Raw genomic sequence first — 23,598 nt, forward strand, 5'->3', positions numbered from 1 at the left:
AATTCTAGAAGTCTATGTATCTATCTACTGCTTCTTTCCTAGCCACAAGGTCTGTCAGAGAAGAAAATTAGATTGTTTTGACATAATTTGGTCTTGACAAATCCATTACAATTGGCATATACAATTTGAGATGTCAAAAGATTTATATCATTGAAAAGGCAGGGCCAATAATTGAAGTTCTGATGGGCCTAAGAAGAGAGTGCCATAATAAAGAAATTGCTCAAAGGAACTTGGGTTCAGCACAGCAAGCAGTCAAAAAAAATGCAGCTAATATTTAGCCAGCTTGCTAAAAGAGAATTACTTCTACTCTAAATTTATGTACACTGTATGGAGGAAAGCATGAGCTAAATGTATATAACAATATAAATCTCAGGAGAAAAGAAATTACTTTCCTTTTAACATTGCTCTTCTTGTGTAGTAAACTTGGTGACTGGCAGTACATTTTCATCCGGATATGCACACATACAAAATTACAGATACATCTCACTCCCCCAGTGACTTTTATAACATGTTGCTAGGTAACAGTGCATACAAGTCAGGTTGCAAGACCTTTAGTAAGTCACCATAAAATAACTGCATAGGCCTTTTGCATGAATAATGTACATTTGTATCCTTTTTCTGATGCCAATAGATCAGACATCGAAAACATGACTGTCTGCCAAACTGTAAACAGCTCCCCATCAACTGCTACATGAAAAACAACACATCAAAATATTGCATGTTTTCTCAGCTTTCAGGCTTTCCCCCCTCTCCCGTTTTCTGCTCTCATTCTTGCTACATGCAGCCATCATGAGCACTACCAACTACAAATAAGTACAGTTGATGCACAGAGCTAATTAGTGCACAGCAATCCAAATTTAAGATAGACATCAGAATGACAACATATATGGGACAGCTGTCAGACAACATTAAAAAATAGATTTCATATAGAGTCCAAATTTCAAATTCAATTAAAAAATGTACAAGTAAAAAAATCTACAAGCAAATCAAAACAGACTCATTCTCGCTCATTTTTGTTAGTCATAATAATAAATTACATCAACAGGTTTTTGTCCTTTTTCTCTTTTTTTTTTTTTTTTTTTTAAAGGGGAGGTTTCTGTGGTTCCTTCCAACCCACAGAGCAAATCATTTGTGCCAACCCATTTTACCTCCTGCTTGCCCTCAGCTCTTTTTCATTTTCCTGGTTGGCTCCATGAAGCCTCAGGCTTCATTTCTTTTGTTTACCCATTCTACTCTATTTCCCTGTTTCACATTTTTCACATATATTTTTTCTATTTCACAGAACTGTGATCCCAGAGGTATAAAGGTCTGGGCAGATGTGGAGGACAGCAAGCTTTTCCAAAATAAATAGCTGCGGTTTCACCAAGCCAATGGCATTAAGACAGACCTAATTCCTTAGTGTACCTGACAACAAAATTTGCAACTTACATTCCATTTAAAGGAAAAAGGTGACCAATTACTGTCTATTGAAAAGGGTATCTTCTATCCCCAAAGTCTAAACTTGCTATGGGGACTGCCATCTCCTTGTGAAACAGAAATTTCTTCAGTGACATTTTTCCTGACTTCTTTCTCTTTAAAAATTAAAGACCAATTTTGAAAACATTTAGTACAGAATATCCTCCCAGCATGTCCACAGTTTTGAAGTGTTCAGTCAAATCAATAAAACAGAACATAAAATATAATATTCACTCTAAACACATCCTCCACTTCAGTCTCACATATGAAAATCATTCTTACAGCAACAATCTGACAGTGGAAGAAAACACAATAAATACATGCTTTGCATTAGATATGGATTTCAATTAAAATAGGAAAAAAATTAAAAGATGCTCATGAATCTCTAGGACTACCTTTTTAAAGTGTTAATAATCAAGAAATGTAGTAACATTCATACTTTACCAGTTAGACCTCAAATACTACTCTGAAAGGAAGGTGACCAATGCTTTGTTGGTCCTATTTAACAGATGGGAAAAGGCAGAGAACTTAAGAGCTGAATTTTCTAACATGCTGGGCGCTTGTGACCCTCAGTAATGCCAAACCAGACCTACAGGTATTCAGCATGCCTGAAAAACACACCAAATGAGATTTGCCAAGGTAATTGTCAACGAACATGAAAGCCTGGATAAAAAGTTCCCACTCCCAATCCCAACAATTAAACAGCAAAATCCCTCTCTTCTTTCACCATTTCCTGTATTTCCTCCATGATGCACTTCTTACCAAAAGAAGCAAGAAATTATAAGTTAAGAAGTTGCAATGTTTTTTTTCTCCCTGCAATTCCATGACTTAGCAAACCCAATGCAAAGTGTACTTAGCCCGTAAAGGAGCAGCTGAGGCTACCGCTTGCTGCTCAATTACCTGACAGCTTCATAAGAAAATCTGACGCCATCTTGACAGAGATGTCTTGGCTGAATAGTGCTGATGCTGTATTGGCGACAAAGTCAGATGAGTCTTTCAGCTTTGTGTTGTTGGGGGCTCTGTCAACAGTGCTAAGAGCAAAAGGTGCAGCTGAGATGCCATTGTCATCTTTGGGCTCTTCTTTCACTAGTAGAGGTGGAATACCTCCACCAGGCTGCCCAGCCACATCGGGTGTTTTAGATATAGATGCTGATCCCGTAATTTCAGGTCCACCTCCTTCCTTCTGTGGTCCCAGGCAGGAGTCACTGTTTAGCTGTGGTGACCCCTTCACCTCAGTTTCTGGTATTTCCTCCTTCACTTTGGATTCTGTCCTGAGGAAATGTTGATGGCAACGCATATGGAGTTTCAGGCTGAAGTGGCGGGAGGAGGTAAAAGGGCATAGCTGGCATTGAAAGGTCTCACCCCTGTCTTGGTGCTGATGAACCTGGTTTAAGAGGTGAAAGACAAAAGCACGTATGAAGCAAAACAATTTACTAGCGTTATAGAAATCTCAACTCTACACTTCTCACACCATTTAAAAAAAAAGTTAACTAATAGGTGAACTCTTCATTCTGAGCACTTGGAAAGAGGTCAGGCACTAAGTAAGGATTCTTTCACATGTAAGTCAAAGAACATAAGCATCAGATTGAACTAAAAAAAGAAAAAAATCAGGAACATCTGTTTCTGCAGCATGAAAATGATGAAGTCTGCTTTGGATCAAACAGTCCTTACAACTGGATCCTGATGACCTGCCAGTGCATAAAAAGACTTCCAAGCTATAACTAGTAGCTTTCTGGATTAAAAAACAACCAACCAACCAAAACTCTATCTATTACATGTTCTGCTAAGCATGATCATTCTGTGCAATCTCATAAATAATAATTGTTCAGAGCAACCCAGCAAAACACCAAACTGCATAGCAATGCCCATCATCAGTCCAAGTATCATTAGAGTAAAAACACGGCACCTGGCAATATCAAGGCACTACTGAAACAGTTTGTTGCAAAGTAATTCTACCAAAAAATGAACAGCCCTGCTATAATAAAATACAGACATGAGAGACGGTGTTTGCCATATACTCTATTTTATCAGCCAATTAATTAACAAAGTTAATCTTTCTATCCTCATATTTTGACTACAGCCACTTTCTCATAGAGACTGCATGCTGCAGTATGGAGCCTACAATGCCTAGTATCCCCAGGCCCGATCCTGATTACTTTTTAAAGAGAACTCTATCCATCTATCCATATGTAATGGTTTACATATTATTTGAACAGACACACTCATTAATATAAATTATATACATATAATTATACGATTTCTTGCTTAACAAAATACTCATCAAAGTGAAGGAATAATTGAGCGCAGCATAACAGTGGCAGGTATATTGAAAAAAACTTTTTCCCCCTATAGCTTCACAAATTAATTTTAAACCCTCACAGTAGCACTCTGGGCTACTCCCGGCAGACAGACTGGCAAATACATACATCTTTTCCTTACTAATTGATGAATATGTGATCACAACAAACTGGCACCAGAATGAGCTCCACACGTTCATTTTCACTTGTGACTTGAGTTGGTTGGAAACATTTCAGTGAGACAGATTTTTGTTGGAAAATGGCAATTTGTTGAACACAAAATATTTCACCTGAAACATGGAGAGGTTTGATGAACTCTTGGCAAACAAGGTGTGATTCCCCTACCCTACTGAGTGGCATTCTATCCCCTGTTCCCTGGGCTTGGCTCAGAAGCAGGACCCAAGTTTCACTGCCGTAGCCTGGGAGTCCAAAAGCCTTGAGAGCTACAGCTCTAATTAAAGCTCAGGTCTACATCAGGGAGCCCGGAAAACTTAGCTTTAGCTAAGGCTTTCAGCACTTTCCAGTTTCCTGCAGAACTGAGATCAAGATCCTGAGAGTCCTGGTGTGGATGCTGCAGAGCTCTGGGGTAACAGTAGCAACTCCCAAACACAACTCTGTCAAAATTCAGGTTGGAGTTTCCCATGGTTGTAGATCTGGCCTGATGCATTTTCTGTATAGTATCAGTCACAAGCTCATCATATCCTGCATTCCCAGCTCTATATACACAGGATCTGAATTCAGGTCTGCTAAAATCTGAAGCTGGGACATGTCCCTTTTTCAGCCCTTTTTGCATTCAGTGAAGACACATTTCATTAGTGCTGTATAACTTCTTGTTCAGTAGTTCTTCAAGGGCTCTGGAGATTAGGTACTAAGCAAACAGATAGCAAGAGAGAATTTCTCTTGGCCAACCGCTTTACAGAATGACATTCTCAGTGTCATATAAACACGACATTTACAGACAAAGTAATTCTGGAATCTTAAAACTGCACCTGACAACAAAAAGAATTAGAAGCTAATGCGAACCTAAGACAGTTTTAAAGCATCAACCTTGCAGAAGAATAACAGAGCAATAAATTCTAAATATTAACAGGTTACAACAGAAATGCCAACCAGATTGCCTATCTACACTACTGGAAACAGAATGGTCTGCGACCACAGCAGTATGTAAGCACTCTTCTTCATGAAGAGCACCGAGATGTACTAATGGTAGCAAGAACTCTCACCATGGCAACTGTATCTCTTACACCCACTGAGATTCTGTGTGCCAGGGTTTCTCTCCAGGATCCCCTTCAATCAACATTTCCCTGCCTACATACTTAAAAACTTCTTCTAGAGGCCGCTTATCACAATCATCAATACGATGCCTTCTGAAGGCAGCTGGGTGGCAAAGTGTGTGGGAGCCCACCTTCTCTTTCCAGGAGCATGGCATGCCACCCCTGCAACATCTTTTGAAAATACATGAGAATAAGGGGGACTGATTCATCTTACCTGGATTTTTCTCCCGCCCAAAGACAATAGCAGCATCACTAATGGATTTCACATAAAATAAAGTACATTTATAACTTGAACCCAAGGAATGACAGAATTCAAACTCAAATGCTTAGTTTTGAAAGGAACAATTTTAGATCTACAAAAAAACCCAAACACATATGAAACAACAACATTAAGCCAAATATTTACCTCCCAGTGTCCTGAGCCCAGTCCCACCATAAGACTTTATTTTTCTAATTCTCAAAAATAAATAAGAATATTTATTTCAAAATTTGAACACTATGCGAAATAGAAGCTAAGAATTAAAGTCCCTTTAAAGGAAGAACTATCCCTTATTTTCTCATTGAACAGCAGCTAAAAGAGCCAAGAATTGCCATTCTATGCTATTTGGAGGGAAAGGTCAAGGCAGCAACCACTTGCTGCAGAATAAGCAACAAGAAACCCTGTAGAGCTACACAGAAAGCCACAGGGGAGATCCAGGTCACACACTGTTACAGTCCAAAAAGCTGCCTCCACGAGACAAGGAATGGCTCTTACGCTGTGCTAGAGCTACCCAAACCATCAGATGTCCTCTTTAGACTCAACTAGGCTGTTGCTGCAAGAACCACAGGCAGGAGGAGACAAAAGAGCAGCTGACAGGTTTTCTCCAAACTCCCACTCCGAGCCCAGCTGCTGCCAGATTTGGATCTCTCTGAATTATGCTGCAACAAACTACAGTGCACAACCTGCTCATAGAGAACGGTTCTTTCAAAATCCCATAAAACTACTGTTTGACTTACGTCAGAGACATTTAAGGACTTCTGTCTTCCGCGTTTATTTCATTTTACCATGGATATTCTCCTTGACTTGACCGTGCAAAGTACTTGTATCATCTTTATTTTAACCATATGGTCTTCCCAGTCTCAAATGGTATTTTGTGGTTTAACAGTTTTTTCAGTGTGCTTGATACGATGTATGCAATAATTTTCAACACAACCATGCACTCCTTACAAACTTTAGGCCTAGTTTGAGGATGTGGGATCAAATTATTTGTCCTTTTTTTTCTCTTTATTTGTTTCTTTCAGTTTCTCTTGCTGCTGCCTCATTCTCACATTACAAGACAGACAAAAAGAAGCTGTTCAATTTATCTTCTTTTGATCATACCTACTTTCTATACCTGGCAGCCCCATTCTTTTCAGCTTCTGTGTTCAAAGGGAGTTCTTGCCATCCCACTTATCATTTTCGTTGCCAGCTTTTAAAACCCCTTCTACTTACGATACGTCTTTTTGATGCAGTGACCATAAGTGAATATCATAAGTGGCAGCATTCCATATGTTAGTAATAGCATTGTAATATTTCCAGCATTATTTCTGGTTTATTCTACAGACATTTAAATATCTCATGTACTTTTTAACCACTGCTGTGCATGCCAAGAAAAGGTTTTCACTGAACTGTCTACAAAGATACTTAGATAGCTTCCTCGAGTAGTTACAGTTCATTATATCAGACAGCCAGGTGGTGCATGATTAAACTCTAGTTTCCAAGGTCCAGTACCTTGTATTTGTCAACAATAACTTAATTTGCCCTCTTGTTTATCTGTCAGCCAGCCTCTTTTTGTTCCCTTTCAAGCTATGCTTTTTCTAATCTTGTTTCATACACATAAGGTTGTATCGTCTACAATTTTCTTCCCACAGTCATCAGTTGTGCAGATCATATTCGCTAGAGTACATACAATTCCACTCTTAGTAACGGAACACCCTTCTGTCAGCTTTTCGTCATGCTTAAAATCGCCAATTCCTTCCTACCCTTCGTTTTACTGTCTCTTGGTGAAATTCTAATTTGCCATAGTACATCACATCACTTAATTTATTTGGCAGCTTCTCAGTGAGAAGCTTTGCTAAAAGCTTTTTTAAAGACCAAAGAAGTTTCAACTGATTGTTAAGTCCATGATTTTCCTAACATGCTCAAAACATCTTAGTAGAACACCACATGATTTTCTTTTACGGAAACCACATGTCCCTATCACATCACAACATTTGAATCACTGTATTTTTTTCTGTAACATTTGTTGTTGGCATACTACCATTTCTGGTATCAGAAACAGTTTCTTAAATCATCTTTTCGTACTTAAAAGCAACATCCCTGCTAATTTACCAGCCAGTTTAAGTCATGGGAAGTACACACTGGCCCGTACAGATGTACCAGTTACACGTGATCCTAACTAATAGGGTACAATGGTGAACAGGGGTGAGGGAAACAGTGACACAGGTATGTCCTGCAGTTTTGTAGTACTGGTGATGTAGATCTTTTCTTTTCCGCTTCCTTAAAGTTGGGGTAGTGCTTTCCACAGACTCAAGGCACAGGAAGGCAAGGACTGGCATTCACTTTTCTTTTGTGGGATCTCACAGGTTTTTTTGGTTATTATTTTTTAAACACTCAAAATAAGAGGAAAAGTTTTTTCTGAGAATCTTCATCCCTATGCAAAATCCAAACATAAGGGAGTTGGGGTGCTGAATACATTCATTGCTGTATTGCTTACGGATACTCAGTCTTTACTTATTTTCTGTAACCTAATTATCACTTTATTCTGTGCCTGCTGTATGTTTTATTTTTCTCACCAACTTTCAAGTGGATTAACACTTCCATGAGGGGCATCTATTTAAGCAACTACTACAACATGGCGATTTAGCCACACCTGTCTACCCACTGATTTCTCCTGTTTGGGTTGTTGTTTTGTTTGTTGTTTGTTTTTTTTTTTTTGCGGGGTGGGGCTGTTTGTTTTAATCTCTTTTAGTAAAATTCCTTCTTCTGTGGCTGCATTTGAGTACATTTGAGAAGTCTCCATTTTGCATCTGTCATGTGCCCTCTGCTTTTTCATTTCGTGCTCTTTTCTGACCAGTTCTCTCATTTTTAGAATATTGCACTTTCAAAGGTTTAGTGCTACAGTGCTAGTTTTGATATGATCCTTCCCCTCGGGACACATACATTATTTATATAGTATTTTCTTTTGGAAACTATTTCCTTGCTTTGATTGAAAGCAAAGTCAAAAAAAAGCTTCTCTGCAGGGCTGGACTGGACTAGGTGTTCCAAAACATATTTTTTTCTTCTTTTCTTTAAAATTTATGGTATCGATGCATTTCCTGTCTTACCCTGTCTCATACGCAGAAAGTGACCAGATTAAAAAGCAGACATTTGAAATCACTTGTACCTGTCCGAGAGTCAGGGCACAGATCTCATTTGTTGAAAATCTGTGCAAGTTTGCATTACCTCCCCTCAGCTGAGGGGACGTAATGGAATCACAGGCACCTCCCAAGGCTCCTTAAGGTTAGCTTAAACCAAACTAAACAAAAAACCCTCCCATAAAACACAGTCAACTTCCTTCTCCCAGTATGATGAAGATGTTTTAAAATAACCTGTCCCGTACTTCGCCAAAATGGATTAGGAATGCTTATTCAGTTGTCTGGCCGTAGCTGAGCAAGAAAGGGGGAACAGCAAATTATTAAGGGGTAGCAAGCACCTGGTTACATTCTTCAGTGCCTTTCCTTATTCTGACTATGATGCAATTAACAGCCTCTCCCTAATCAGCAGGTTGATTGTAATCCTCTTCATATTACACAAGAATAATAATCTGATATTTCACTACATGGTCCCTCTTCACAAGCAACAGAAGCAGGAAGGTCCCATGGCTGAGCACCACGTGACCTGCCTGCCATTGCATCTAACTTTTCTGTTAAGCTTAATCTTCCCTTTACTCATTTTCTGTCTTACCATGATGCTTCAAAACATATTCACAATGACAATCTTGTTTTCCACTGCTAGAAGAGCTGGCTCATCTATTTCTGCCTTACGTCTATATAGCAGCACAAGGAACATTTATAGATATTATTTTTGGCCATATGCTCCTCTTCCTCATTCCCTCTTCCAAGTGTCCAGGCTAATATCCTGTTGCTTTCTTGGAACGTATCTGTATGATCTCACAGACTATCTGTCCACCAATTGCTGAGAAAGATGTGTGCATGATCCAAAGACAACAATTGGCCAACGTCTGACATGCTCATGGTATTGCTCTGAGGTAAATTTAATCCCTGCTTCCCTACCAGGAAAAACAGAAAAGCCTGAATACGTCTTGCTGAATTGCACCACCCCTTTCCGTTGTTTTCTGCAGAAGCAGTACATAAGACACTCTCTCTCAATAAGAAAACAACATACTCCAACTGAATATATGTTTAGATAAACAGAGGGAAGGACTCGAGCACAACCCTTGCTTGCTGCCTGCTTGGACAAGACACCCCTCTCAGTTACCCATTCATTTTGTCCAGCTTCATTTTCAGTTTTCTCAGCACCCCTGGAAACCACACTATGATATCAGAATGAAGTCCTGTGATGCTACCCCCAGATTCTTGGGAACAAGGTCCAAAACTTGTGGTTATGCATGTACTATAATTTGTCTCCAAAACAGACTAATAAAATTCCATACTATGTCTATTTTAGGATTTTTCTGAGGTGCCTATCACTGTGGAATCTAAATGCCATATAACAATTATAGATAACACTGTGTGCCTTAAAATGCAGTCTACTCAGCCTCCCCTGTTCATTGTGTGTCTGTGTGGAAACTTTCCTTCTGCTTTGCTTCTTGCCTTTCACTTCCTCGCCTCCAGTTGTGAGATGGTCCTGGCAAAATGCCCTTACTGGAAGAACGCTTCATCAACATGGTGGGTAGCACATACAGATCTGAATATGGTCAGGGCTGGAATCAGTCCAGCTCTCTGTCAAGATTTTCTGTAGCAGGGGACAAGACACCAAAAATGCTGGCAATATTGTATCCTGGGCCAATCCATTTGACATGTTATAATTACCACAAAATTACACAGTATTTATGTTATATAGTTATTATTCGTTAACCTAAAGATACACACAATAAGGAAGGCCCATATGGAGACACACACAAACCACTTGTGGAAATTAAATCTCTAAATGACTAGTTTCAATGGAAAATGCCTACAAGAACCTAGAAAAAAAGAGGAGGTGCTTCACCTCAGGGCTTATGCTGCCTATGAGGAAACAAAGACAACACTAAGGACAAAACACCTCAACAGGTTTTGCCTGTCATCCTTATCAATAGAACATAAAACCTGAAAACCGAAGAGCAGCATAAAGGAAAAAAGCTTGGCTTGTGATAACATCCTGGAATAAAAATTGGCTTATAATGCATGACAAACACCATCCTAGTACCCTAATTTTGAGTAGCTTTTTTGGTTTTGAAAAATATGTCTTCACCTGCAGCCATAGTTGATTCATAGGGATGGAGAGCTAGAGGCAGCTCTGCCTTCGTGGGTTGCCTGCCAGGAAAGAGGTAAGGCCAGGCAGCTCCCCCAGAGGATCCTAGGACAACGAAGACAACTGAAACATCCAACTGGCATAACCAGAACACTGCATCTTAAGTAGCTCCCATCTGTGCTGTACCATTTCTGATGTGTATTCATTCCATTTCAAACACCGTTGGCTTATATGCGTGTCAGTTATTATATTCTCACACTTACATACGTATTTAAAAGCAGCACTTTATTATAATGAGAAAAGAAACCTGATATTTTTTATTTTTAATCTTGTTATCAATTTATACTTTCACTAAAGGGAATTCAAATTATGTCTGACACTGTTGGACACATGACTAACATGCCCCTACCTCATTCACTTGCCTCAGTTTTAATGTGATAAAAAATATTTTTACAAATCGCCTACTCAATTGAGAAAAGTGTATGAGACCAATTGAATTTAAGGTAAAACATTATCTTTCAGACTCTTGTACTTGCTATTCTCCACATCTACCCATAAAACTATAACAAGGAGAAAAGACACAATACAGGCCATCTAGTTTTGTAAGACAATTGTCTTCATCTTAAACAGGGAGCAGTTTTACCAGCAAAGACCACCAGGTCATGACCTGCATGACAGGACTGCGTTGACTGAGGAGACTTCAGATCTTATCTCCATATTAAGGCTAAAGGAGGCTGTAATCTTTTACATTGTGTCAAGCAGCTCTGGACCTGACTCTGACCTCAATGACCTCTAACTGAGCATTACTTAGTAAGAATGACTATATTACCAAATAATTAACATTATTGTAACATGTTACATGTTTGTACAAGGAGTCTGTTTTAAGATGACGTGGGCTCAGTTAATGAAGGGGTTTATCTTAGATGGGGAGCAGAAGCGAGTACAACGGCTTCAGACAGCCATCAATTTGGTAGCACACAGAGACAGTGAAAAAGTCCTTAATTTTCTCCAACATACTATCCGTGACCACCTATGGAAATCACCATGCCAAAAGGGAAGGGATAGGCCCTCAACCTGCAAACAGTAATTCCAAAAAGGTAAAAAACGCAGAGAACAAGAATTTCTGCAGGGAATAATAGGGATGTCCTTTACAAAGCAGTGGACAACAACAGGTCTTTGCCAGGGAATAGCAGGCTTTTAGGTGATGCATGCAGGCTGTCAACAACTGAAAACAAAAAATCCTAAACCTTTCTTATGCTATGCTCCCATTCTTCCTACTCATGTGCTACTCCAGACGGCCATCCGAGCCCTTCAGTCAACATGGAACATCGAGCCTTAAAAGAAAGAGACATAAACACCAGACCCACTTGTACCCGGTAAGGACCAGCATGATACACCAAGGATGCCTGGAAATAGCGCATTGATCCACAGTAGAAGAGTTAAGGGCTGAGCCTTTGGACCTTAGAGGGATGATTTCAGACCTAGCAAGGACCCGAAATACAGCAAGATCTGCTGTTGTCATTAGTGGAATCATCCGAATCACTTAACTAAAGGGAATAGTTCCTTGAGTGCAAGCAATGTTAGACTCCTGTCTAGTGATCTCAGACTCTGCAATAGCATATATAAAAGCCAAACAGGCATTTCTGTCCCCCTCCACATCAGCCTAGTACTCTGTCACACACATTTGTCTAAAACAGACAAAATACTAACTATAATAAAACATTTTGCTGTTTTTATAAAGCTCATCTGCATTAACAAGGGAAACATTTTGCACTGCAGCTTCTTCATCCATGGGCTAATGGGACAGGTACCATTTTTACTTCACCAAGCACGTTCTACAGCTTACAAGACCAGGCACTTTGTACATTGCAACCACGTAATACTGCAGCGAAGCAGAGAGTTTCTTTATATTTCTATATATTTCCATATCAACACAGAAGTTTCTTCCTTCAAAAGGTCATCTTCAGTTTGAGCCTAAAACTTAGGCTGAGTTAAAAGCAAACAGTAAACTTAATGGAAACATTTGAAAACAAAGCATTACAGTATAATCTGTCATTCATTTTGTTTTGGATCCTACACTCCTGAAATGCCTGCAGTTAAAAAATACAGCGAGAAAAAAGTTAAAACTGCAGGCCTGTCTATAGAAAGTAATGGGGAGATCCTCTGCTAATGCGGGCCAAGTTGGAGTGCTCACTTAGTGTGATGCAATGGCATGCAGATACTAGCTGGCATCCTGAAAAGCGGCACTGCTGTGTTTGCATGGTGTCACATCTCAGCTAACATCCTTGCTTCGGGCAGTTCCAGGTCCAGAACTAAATCTGTCACAGACAGCTTGTGCTGTATCAAGCTGACATAACCCAAACCAGTTTCCACATTACATGAAATGGAAAGGCAATCAAAGGGAAAAAAAGTTATTTCTTTCTCTTTTTACAGTCTCTTTATTTAAATAAAGGCATCATTAGTAGTACAGCTAGAGAAATTTTGTTCTTGCAAATGCAAAAGAAACAGGTTTGATTGATGATTCAAGTGTTTTGATTGCCAGTAAACACTTCAGAATCACAGAATGTTAGGTGTTGGAAGGGACCTCTGTGGGTCATCTAGTCCAACCCCCCTCCAGAGAAGGAGACTCCACAACCTCCCTGGGCAACCTGGTCCAGTGCTCCATCAACCTCAGAGGGAAGAAGTTCTTCCTCATGTTCAGACGGAACTTCCTATGCTCCACTTTGTGCCCATTGTCACTGGGCACCACTGAAAAGAGTCTGGCCCCATCCTCCTGACACCCACCCTTAAGATATTTATAAGCATTTACTTCCCTTACCTTCATGTGTGATTTGAGATTGTCCTTGCGTGCACAGCGAAATGGACAGAGCGGACACTGATGACTTTTCAAACCTGTATGAATCACCATGTGCCGTTTCCAGTAACTTTTCCTCTTGATAACCAAACCACAGATCGGACACTGGAAAGGTTTTCCTCCTTCTTCTTCTGGGGCTTAGCAGAGGGGGAAGAAAAAGAGAGGATCCTTTACGGTCACTTGTTGAATACTTTCCCCTTGTAAACACACTCAAGATATTATTTTTCAATGCTAGAATTTCATCTGCAAAGAGACACATCAGTTAAACATGTACCAGAAATTTCAGTTTCTCACCCCTGCATATCATTTTTCCCCTTAATCTAGTTATTATCCCTTTAAGAAAGGTCACCATTATAAAGGTTAATGTCCCAAACATCCTTTGGCTAATCAGTAGGAGATGCTACTCTATCTCACCTGGTCCTAATGTTCCTTATAATTTAACTGAACTGAGATGTATGTCCCTCATAATCATAATTTTGCAGCTTCATTTCCTATCAAAGCCCTGTTGTAGTAGGGTATGGAAAACATGCTTAACTGCTAAAAAATGATCCATTTCCATATCCGATGGTTAGCCAGCAGGGGAGCAGGATATAAAGCATAGAAGAATCCACAACTTCACTGAAAAGCATGCTGTATTGCATATCAGATATATTTAACTCCAAAAGTGCATGACTTCAGAATCCCAGCTGTTGAACTTGTTTAGTTATGGCTCTAGCAGATGCTGCTGCAACTTCAGCCATCAGAGGTCTTCAGGTCGTGAGATTCCTTCTGCTCCAGATTCAGTGGCATTTATCAGGCAAATATGGTTAGTCTACTGAGTGTGGAACCATCTCAATGTTGAAGGAAAGAGAAATTGCTGCTGCTGACCTTACACAACTAACCATCCATTCATCCTCTCACCACGACTTCCTCTGCTTTTTATAGAAAAAGGCCTAGTATTACTGTGGAATTGGAAGCCTTTTTCCGCACCATAAAAGACAGACTATTTTCAAATATCCACACCTCAGCAATATGCATCCTGCTATTTGGAATTTCTCTCAGAATATTATATCTCATTATTATCAGTTGTTTCCTACTGATAAGGATACAGCAAACATCAAATTCCTTGATGAAAAACTAAGTGATAAAAACCTCCAGAAAGATTTGTCAGATCCTAAAATACAATTCTTGCTATTAGGTAGGAAACAAAACCACCGTAAATCAACTGATTAAGTAGCCATTATGTAAGTAGAAAAAAAGAAACATTGTCAAAGCATGCAATTCGGCAAGCTCAGAAATTCTTCTTGTGAAATCCTCTATCACACTCAACATATTATCAAATTGTTCCCCTCTTTGCACCTCTAAAGAGTAAGCCAAAGCCAATCCTATAGATGCTTGTGTTTCAATTTTTAAATATCTTTACTTACTTCAACACAAAAGGCAGGAGAAAGACAAACCACAGAAAAAAAAAAATATTGGTAGCATTTTTACCTATCATTTCTCTTCCTTCTATCATATATTTTCTCCAGCCTCTGGTTATCATCACAAAGGATCCGGAAAAGAAATGTGTAACAAGCTATTACCTGTCTTCCTCCCCATTAAAAATAAATCTGCAAACAAGACGGATCAACAGTAATTTAGCACATTACAAAATATGCAAAGAACTGGACTGAATGCATGTGAGTTCATCAATAACAATGACAATTAATGGCACACAGGAATTATGTCCATGGTCTCCAAAGCTGAACCATGTTAGCTCTTGACTAAACTACATAAACCTCAGCATAAGAAAGAAAAATGTGGCCTTCAGCTTTCCTTTATTTAATGGATGTCTATTTCATTTCACACTGTGTCAATTACTTGGAAAGAGTGACTCCAGTGAGGAGAGAATCAGCCAGTGCTTCCCAAAGAAGCTTCAGGAACAAAATTGCAGGTATTGCAGGCAAAAAGTTACACCAAACAAGCATTCAGTCAGTAAGAGAAGGTCTGCCACCCATACTCTACTACACAAAAATGACATCAAAACTTTAACAGAGATTCCGGGCTTCCTTTTAAATTTCATCCCAAACACAGGAGCATTTTATAAAATTGGCAATATTAAGAGATTGATACAAAAGTTAGTCTTCTCTGTACCACTTTACTACAAACTATGCGAGTAATGATTAGGTCCACCAAACCTGACATGCAGTTTCAGATGTGACTATGCTCTGATAAGCCATGGCTCCAGCTTCTTGCCTGTAATAATTCTGAGCAAATAGCTCAACACGGTGAACGAAAGAGCAGCAGGCATACTCTTATTATTAACACATTCCCCTTTAAATAGCCTCCATCTTTGCTGTTCCTTACTTGTCGACATCTAATTAACCTCACTGAGTATTAACCTCATAACCAAAGCTAGATGTTGCTGGTGGGTGAGTGAATCAGATTCGTAACAACAAAGCCAACTCATCAGTGCCCTACACATTCAAAGTAGGAGAGGGGAAAAAAAACACCTCTCAAGCTATGCCTACTGGGAAAAGAGATCTCTCTCTGGGAACAAGACAAAAAACCCACATGTCTCAAAGAGCAATCAGACACACACAAGAAGATAAAACATAAAATTAAATACTATTTTTTGCTTTTACTGCCATAAGGTTGTAGGTGCAAAAGGAATCGGGAACGTGCCACATTTATTTTCATGGCAAACACTGACAGTCAGCAGCCCTATTGAACTTTTGCAGAAGCGAAGTCTTCAATCAGAAGTCACTGAACAGTGATCTCTTTACAAGCTGCATTTCTCCATGGCTGAAGGAATCAAGAAGCCTGGCTATCCATAATCAACGTCCAGACATGCTAAGCAACAGCTTGCTTTTAATTTTCAGTTGGTTAATTATTTAGAAAGGAAAACCTTAATAGCTGTTATGGTTTGGCTGTGGCCAACAACAAAAGGGGCACACGACTGCTCTGCCGCCCCTCCCCCCGCTGGGGTGCAGAGGAGAATGGAAAGAAAAAGGCAAAAACTGGTGGGTCAGGATAAGGGCAGTTTCACAGAAAAGCAAAACAAAGGGAAAAACAGTAACAACAACGATACAGATAAGGAGAATACACAAAACAACAGAATGCATAAAGCCACTCTCACCACCGCCCAGTGCCGAGTGCGCGCTCCTGAGCCGCGACTGCCTTCCCGCCGCCCCGCTTTCCCCCAACCAGAACCCAGCATGAGGGCACATGGTATGGAATACCCTGTTCTGTCTGGCCAGGGTGGGTCAGCCCACCTGGCTGGGTCCCCTCCTTGTGAAAATTAACCCTGTCCTGCTTGAACCCAGGACATTATCCACCCCTTATTCCATACCATCTACGTCATGCCCAGGTCCCCCACTTTCCAGTTAATCACCACCACTTCTCCTGTCTCCAGATATCATTCCCTTAGTTTATGGATCATCACTCCAAAGTGTCCGTTGAGTTCGTTTAATCCATGACTTCGGGCTCCATCTGTCGTAACAGTCTTCCATGGCAGGAGAGGTGATGTGTGGTGATGGGCGGTCACTTGCTGCATCTGGAGCTCACAGCTGATGTATCTGATGCACCCCGTGCCCACAGTCTGCGGGTTGGAGATGTCGATCTTGATGAAGTTGCTGGGTGCCAGTTGTTGAAACCAGTCCAGTCCCATCATCGCTGTGCTCTGCTAGGCTTCACCAAAGTCCATCTTTCTTTAGTCTGGGCAATTCTTGCTATGATACTACTGATATAACATATAACAACTATAGTAGTGATAACAGACATTGATGGGGTTATTTAGCAATTAACTTTATAAAATTTATTTATTGACTATTCTCGCCCAAAATCAAATCCCCATGAGGTACACATCAGACTTCCCCATCCTTTCGCGTTACCCACCAGGTACACCCAGGTCCTTGGGCAAAAGAAATCCCGCGGACAGGCTTAACTTTGCCCGAGGCAGGACTAACCCAAACCGTCTTCCCTAACATGTTCCGCATGTGCACTACGGGGACTTTACAGGGTGTGGAAATTTTGATTGGGCAGGGCCAGCCCGGCTGATGGATCCTCTGGTGTTCACCAACCATGTGGTCTTTGCTAAATGCGTATTCCAATTTTTGAAAGTCCCACCCCCATTGCTCTCAAAGTGGTTTTTAGCAGCCCATTGTACCATTCGATTTCTCCAGAGGCTGGTGCATGGTAGGGGATGTGATACACCCACTCGATACCGTGTTCTTTGGCCCAGGTGTCTATGAGGCTGTTATGAAAGTGAGTCCCGTTGTCCGACTCGATTCTTTCAGGAGTGCCACGTTGTCAGAGGACTTGTTTTTCAAGGCCCAGGATGGTATGCTGGGCAGTGGCATGGGGCACATGGTAGATTTCCAGCCATCCGGTGGTGGCCTCCACCATTGTAAGCACATAGCGCTTGCCTTGGCGGGTTTGTGGCAGTGTGATGTAGTCAATCTGCCAAGCCTCCCCATATTTATATTTTAGCCATCGTCCTCCATACCACTGAGGCTTTACCCGCTTGGCTTGCTTGATTGCAGCGCATGCCTCACATTCACAGATAACCTGTGCGATGGTGTCCATGGTCAAGTCCATCCCTCGGTCACAAGCCCATCTGTATATCACGTCTCTTCCTTGGTGGCCCGAGGTGTCATGGGCCCACCGAGCTATAAAGAGTTCACCCTTATGTTGCCAGTCCACATCCACCTGAGCCACTTCAGTCTTGGCAGCCTGATCCACCTGCTGGTTGTTTTGATGTTCCTCAGTGGCCCGACTCTTAGGGACGTGGGCGTCCACATGACGGACTTTTACAACCAACTGCTCTAGCCGGGCAGCAATATCTTGCCACAATGGGGCAGCCCAGATAGGTTTGCCTCTGCGCTGCCAGTTGTTCTTCTTCCATTGCTGCAGCCACCCCCACAAGGCATTGGCCACCATCCAAGAGTCAGTGTAAAGGTGGACACTGGCCACTTCTCTCGACTGGCAATGTCTAAAGCCAGCTGGATGGCTTTCACCTCTGCAAACTGGCTTGACTCACCTTCTCCCTCGGCAGTTTCCATGACTTGTCGTGTAGGGTTCCATACAGCAGCCTTCCATGTCCGCTGCTTCCCCACAATTCGACAGGACCCATCCGTGAACAGGGCATACTATTTCTCATTTTCTGGCAGCTTGTTATACAGTGGGGCCTCTTCAGCACGTGTCACCTCCTCCTCTGGCGATGCTCCAAAATCTTTGCCTTCTGGCCAGTCCACGATGACCTCCAGAATTCCTGGGCAACTGGGGTTTCCCATTTGGGTGCACTGGGTGATCAGCGCGACCCACTTACTCCACGTAGCATCAGTGGCATGATGCGTAGAGGGGACCCTCTCTTTGAACATCCAGCCCAGGACTGGCAATCGTGGTGCTAGGAGGAGCTGTGCTTCAGTGCCGACCACTTCTGAAGTAGCTCGAACGCCTTCATATGCTGCCAGAATCTCTTTTTCAGTGGGAGTATAGCGGGCCTCGGATCCTTTGTATCCCTGGCTCCAAAACCCCAGGGGTCGACCTCGAGTCTCCCCTGGTGCCTTCTGCCAGAGACTCCAGATTGGGCCATTCTCCCCGGCTGCGGTGTACAGCAGGTTTTTAACATCTTGCCCTGACCGGACTGGACCAAGGGCTACGGCATGAACTATCTCCCGTTTAATTTGTTCAAATGCCTGTCGTTGCTCAGGGCCCCATTCAAAATCATTCTTCTTCCGGGTCACGTGGTACAGAGGGCTTACAATCTGGCTGTAATTTGGGACGTGCATCCTCCAAAAACCCACAACACCTAAGAAGGCTTGTGCTTCCTTTTTGCTGGTTGGTGGAGAAATAGCTGCTATTTTGTTGATGAAATCCATTGGGATTTGATGGCGCCCATCCTGCCATTTTATTCCTAAAAACTGGATCCCTTGTGCAGGTCCCTTGACTTTACTTCGCTTAATGGTGAAACTGGCTTTCAGAAGGATCTGAACTATTTTCTCCCCTTTCTCAAAGACTTCCTCCGTGGTGTCATCCCATACAATGATGCCATCAATGTACTGCAGGTGTTCTGGAGCTTCACCCTTTTCCAGTGCAGTCTGGATTAGTCCATGGCAAATGGTGGGACTGTGTTTCCACCCCTGGGGCAGTCGATTCCAGGTCTACTGGACGCCCCTCCAGGTGAAAGCAAACTGTGGCCTGCACTCTGCTGCCAAAGGGATGGAGAAGAATGCATTAGCGATGTCAATTGTAGCGTACCACTTGGCTGCCTCTGACTCCAGCTGATACTGAACTTCTAGCATGTCTGGCACGGCAGCACTCAGTGGTGGTGTGACTTCATTCAGGCCACGGTAGTCTATTGTGAGTCCCCACTCTCCAGTAGATTTTCTCACTGGCCATATGGGACTATTAAAGGGTGAGCGAGTTTTGCTGATCACTCCTTGACTCTCCAGCTAGCAGATCAGCTGATGAATGGGGATAAGGGAGTCTTGGTTAGTGCAATATTGTCATCGGTGCACCGCTGTGGTCGCGATTGGCACCTGTTGTTCTTCAACCCTCAGCAACCCCAGAATGGAAGGATCCTCCAAGAGACCAGGCAAAACAGACAGATGTTTAATTTCTTCTGCCTCCAAAGCAGCGATGCCTAAAGCCCACCGATAACCGATAACTCCTTGGGTCCTTGGAATACCCTCTCCTAAGATAGTCTATACCAAGGATGCATGGAGCCTCGGGGCCTGTTACAATGGGGTGCTTCTGCCACTCCTGCCCAGTGAGGCTCACTTCAGCCTGCAATACACTCAGCTCTTGAGACCCCCCTGTCACTCCCGAAATGCAAATGGACTCTGACCCTTTGAACTCTGATGGCATTAAAGTACACTGTGCACCAGTGTCCACTAGAGCTTTATACTCTTGTGGATCTGACGTGCCAGGCCATCGAATCCACACCATCCAATAAACCCCGTTGTCCCTTTCCTCCACCTGGCTGGAGGCAGGGCCCCTCTAATCCTCGTCAGACAATTTGCTGCTCACTTGCTGTAAGAATGACTTGGAGGTCCCCTCCAGAGGATCGGAATCAAGGTCAAACTGTCTACCTGGTCTGGAGAGCTGGCTGCTGGAAACTGGAGCGGCATTTTTCCTAGAAGAATCCCCTTTGGTGATTGTTTTACCTTGCAGCTCAGGCACTCGTGCCTCTAGGGTTGAGGCAGGTTTTCCATCCCACTTCCTCATGTCCTCTCTGTGGTCACGCAGGTAGAACCACAGGGTGCCCCGTGGTGTATAGCCTCTGTATCCTCTCTCCTGAGCAGAGAAACACTTGCCCCTGATAGCCGAGATGCTGGCCCACACAGGTGGGGAGTAGGACATATTCTCTTTGAATTGCTGGAACTCCTGGGACAGTTTCTCCACAGCTGAGACGAGGGAGGAAGCGAGACTTTCTTCATATTGCCGGAGTCGGACAGCCACCTCATCCACTGTTGGTGCCTCTTCACCTCTCCAGTCTACTACTGTCAATGAGTTGGCATATGAGGATGGTGTGCTCCGTACAAACTTTCTTCACATGGATTGTGTGCACTGGACTTCATCTGGGTCTGTGGGTACCTGCTCATCGTCCAGGTCATAGTAAACCAGCTCCCGCACAGGTAATTCCCTCAAGTACTGAGTACCCCTTTCCATATTGGTCCACTTGCCAGGATAGCATACAACGTCCTCACTGAAGGGGTACCTCTCCCTCACGCCTGACAGAAGTCTCCTCCAGAGGCTGAGGACTTGTGCCTTTTTTCCCAATGGCCTTGTCAATGCCCCCATCCCTGGCCAGGGATCCCAGCTGCTTGGCTTCCTTGCTGTCTAATTCCAAGCTGCTGGCCCCATTATCCCAGCACCACAGCAGCCAGGTGACAATGTGGTCGCCAGGGTGGTGGCTGAAATCTTTCTGCAGGTCTCGCAGCTCGCTCAGGGACAGGGACCAGGTGATGATCTCTGTCTCTATTTCATGTGATGATCCCGGCTCATTGTCATCCTTCCCGGAGTGATCTGCTCTCTTTGCGTCTTTCTTTAGTTTTACAGGGGCAACTGCTACCGGCACAGGTTGGTTTATGGGCTCAGCCGCGGTGCGTGCTGCCAGAGCTGGAGTTGCTGCTGTGCCCGGCGGGGAAGCCAGGGCAGCGCCAGTGGTTGCAGCAGCAGCGGTGCCGGTCAGGGGGCTGTGACTGCCTCCTGGGCTGGAGGGGCTGCAGAGCCGGCTGGGGGGGCAGCGCCAGTCGAAGTGCCTGTTGCTTCATTTCCCCCCCCTTTCCCTTTAGGGCACTGAATAGTGGTGAACAGGGCAGCTTGGTAGGTGTGGGCCAGACCCCAGCACATTGCTGTGATTTGTGTCTCTCTGGAGTTCCCAGGGTGGCAGCACACTTTTTGCAGATACTTTACTAGTTTGTCAGGATTCTGCACTTGTTCAGGGGTGAGTTTCAAAAACACCGGGGGTGCCCATTGCCCTAGGTACTTGCCCATGCTATGCCACACACCCAGCCACTCTGAGCTATCCAGCCCCGTGGCAGGTCTCTGCATGATGTTGTTAACTACTTGTTTAACCCTAAACAAGACCTGCAACCCATTCAGGAGGCATAACAACAGAAACATGCTGGCCTGAACATCGCACGGGTACTAGAAATTCTTAAAAGCTGTTAGGACCGGCCTGAAGGGGAGAGGAGGGGTGAAAGAGCAGGGGAAAGCATCCCCTCCAGTTTTCCCCACAGAGTGGGTTCGATTATTGATAAATTCTGAGAGATAACACCCGAGGTATGGAAATGACCACAGTGCCGCATGCAAATACAAGCCTAATTTCATACCCAGTGACGTTACCATGTCATAAATCGATATTATATAGTACAGCAAGATCATCATCCTGATCCTTTTCCCCGAGGTAATGAACAGCACAGCAGTGAACACATACAGCACGTACGCGTTGACATACCACAGCCACTTGATCAAAGACAGCGACATTTTTTACCAGCAACTGTTTAACTAACACAGTAAATGCGTATAACAAAATCCAAGAAAGTTGTTTTAACACACTCTGCTCAGCCCTGCCATGATCCCTGCCCCACACTGGGCACCAAATTTAATGTTATAGTTTGGCTGTGGCCAGCAACAAAAGGGCCAAGCAACTGCTCTGCCGCCCCTCCTCCCGCAGGGGTATGGAGGAGAATGGAAAGAAAAAGGCAAAAACTGGTGGGTTGGGATAAGGGGAGTTTAACAGAACAACAAAGTGAAAAACAGTAACAATGATACAGATAAGGAGAATAGACAAAACAAAACATCAGAACACAGCCAAGCAGAACCCAGCCTGACGGCACATGGTATGGAATACCCTGCTCTGTTTGGCCAGGTTGGGTCAGCCTGCCCTGATGTGTTCCCTCCTGGCTTCTGATGAAAAATTAACCCTGTCCTGGCCAAACCCAGGACAACAGCATATCAGAAAATGGACTTAAAGAACTTCTGACGAACATTGCGCTATGAAGTTTGCTTGGATGCCAACTGGCATTGGCCCAGTGCGCATGAACTGAAAGGAAACACCCTTCCTCTTGGGATACTAGTCCCATATATTACAAAAATTGGAATAGTTGTTCCTTGCTTACCAAGGGCCTGAGGCAGTCAGCCCCCATTGTTGTCTTTTAGTAGCACAGTATGCTTGGGCCTTCAGCAAAGAGAATAGCAGCTAGGAATTTGCTGCATCAGAGCTATCTTATAAAATGCTGGTACTACCAGCACACTTGCACGCTGGTACAGAGCACTGCCCTCGTATAAGCTGCACAGACAAATCCCACAATTTGTTGGTCAGACACAGAACCTGGAGTTTACTACAACCATTTCCTTTTCCTCAGTAAAAACGTGTTATGTGAACAGCTTTTTCTCCAGCAGGAAATAAACTAATGACTTCAAATAAATTTTAACCTTACTCCTTTTCTATACATTGCTGTCTTTCTTATACGAAGACCAGTCTTCATTGGGAAAGTTACATTAAATTCATGCCTACAGCCACACTGGTGTAGCCAGTGTGGGTGCTCCTATTCCCACAGGAAAGGACCTTTTCTTGGTTTGGCTCATGTAACGCCAAAAAGGACTTCATCTAAACTAATTAAAACCTTAGGCCAGACCCGTATCAAGAATAGTTTGCCACTTCAGTTACCTTGGCAAAACACACCAGCAAAGCATTTGCAGAACATATGTAACTCAGAGCAAAACACTGTTACTGCCTGCACCTCGTCGCATCCCTCTCCCTCCTCTTCCAAGGGA

At 42.9% G+C, this 23,598-nt stretch overlaps 1 protein-coding gene across 7 annotated transcripts in view; it reads right to left on the reverse strand.

Annotated features, from left to right (window-relative positions):
• Positions 1–23,598, reverse strand: part of ZNF827 (zinc finger protein 827) — a 127,322-nt gene that overhangs the window by 75,432 nt on the left and 28,292 nt on the right. For all 7 annotated transcript variants that reach the window (XR_012764019.1, XR_012764020.1, XR_012764021.1 and 4 more), the window contains exons 3-4: positions 13,318–13,490; positions 2,356–2,839 (exon numbers count right to left, since the gene is read on the reverse strand). Coding sequence is in view for 4 of the 7 variants with exons in the window: in XM_075421080.1 (XP_075277195.1) it covers positions 2,356–2,839; positions 13,318–13,490 (657 nt within the window). In the remaining 3 variants the exon portion in view is untranslated. The remainder of the gene's footprint in view (positions 1–2,355; positions 2,840–13,317; positions 13,491–23,598) is intronic.

The sequence above is a fragment of the Opisthocomus hoazin genome, chromosome 5 (genome assembly GCF_030867145.1).
Source record: "Opisthocomus hoazin isolate bOpiHoa1 chromosome 5, bOpiHoa1.hap1, whole genome shotgun sequence".
Lineage (NCBI taxonomy): Eukaryota > Metazoa > Chordata > Aves > Opisthocomiformes > Opisthocomidae > Opisthocomus > Opisthocomus hoazin.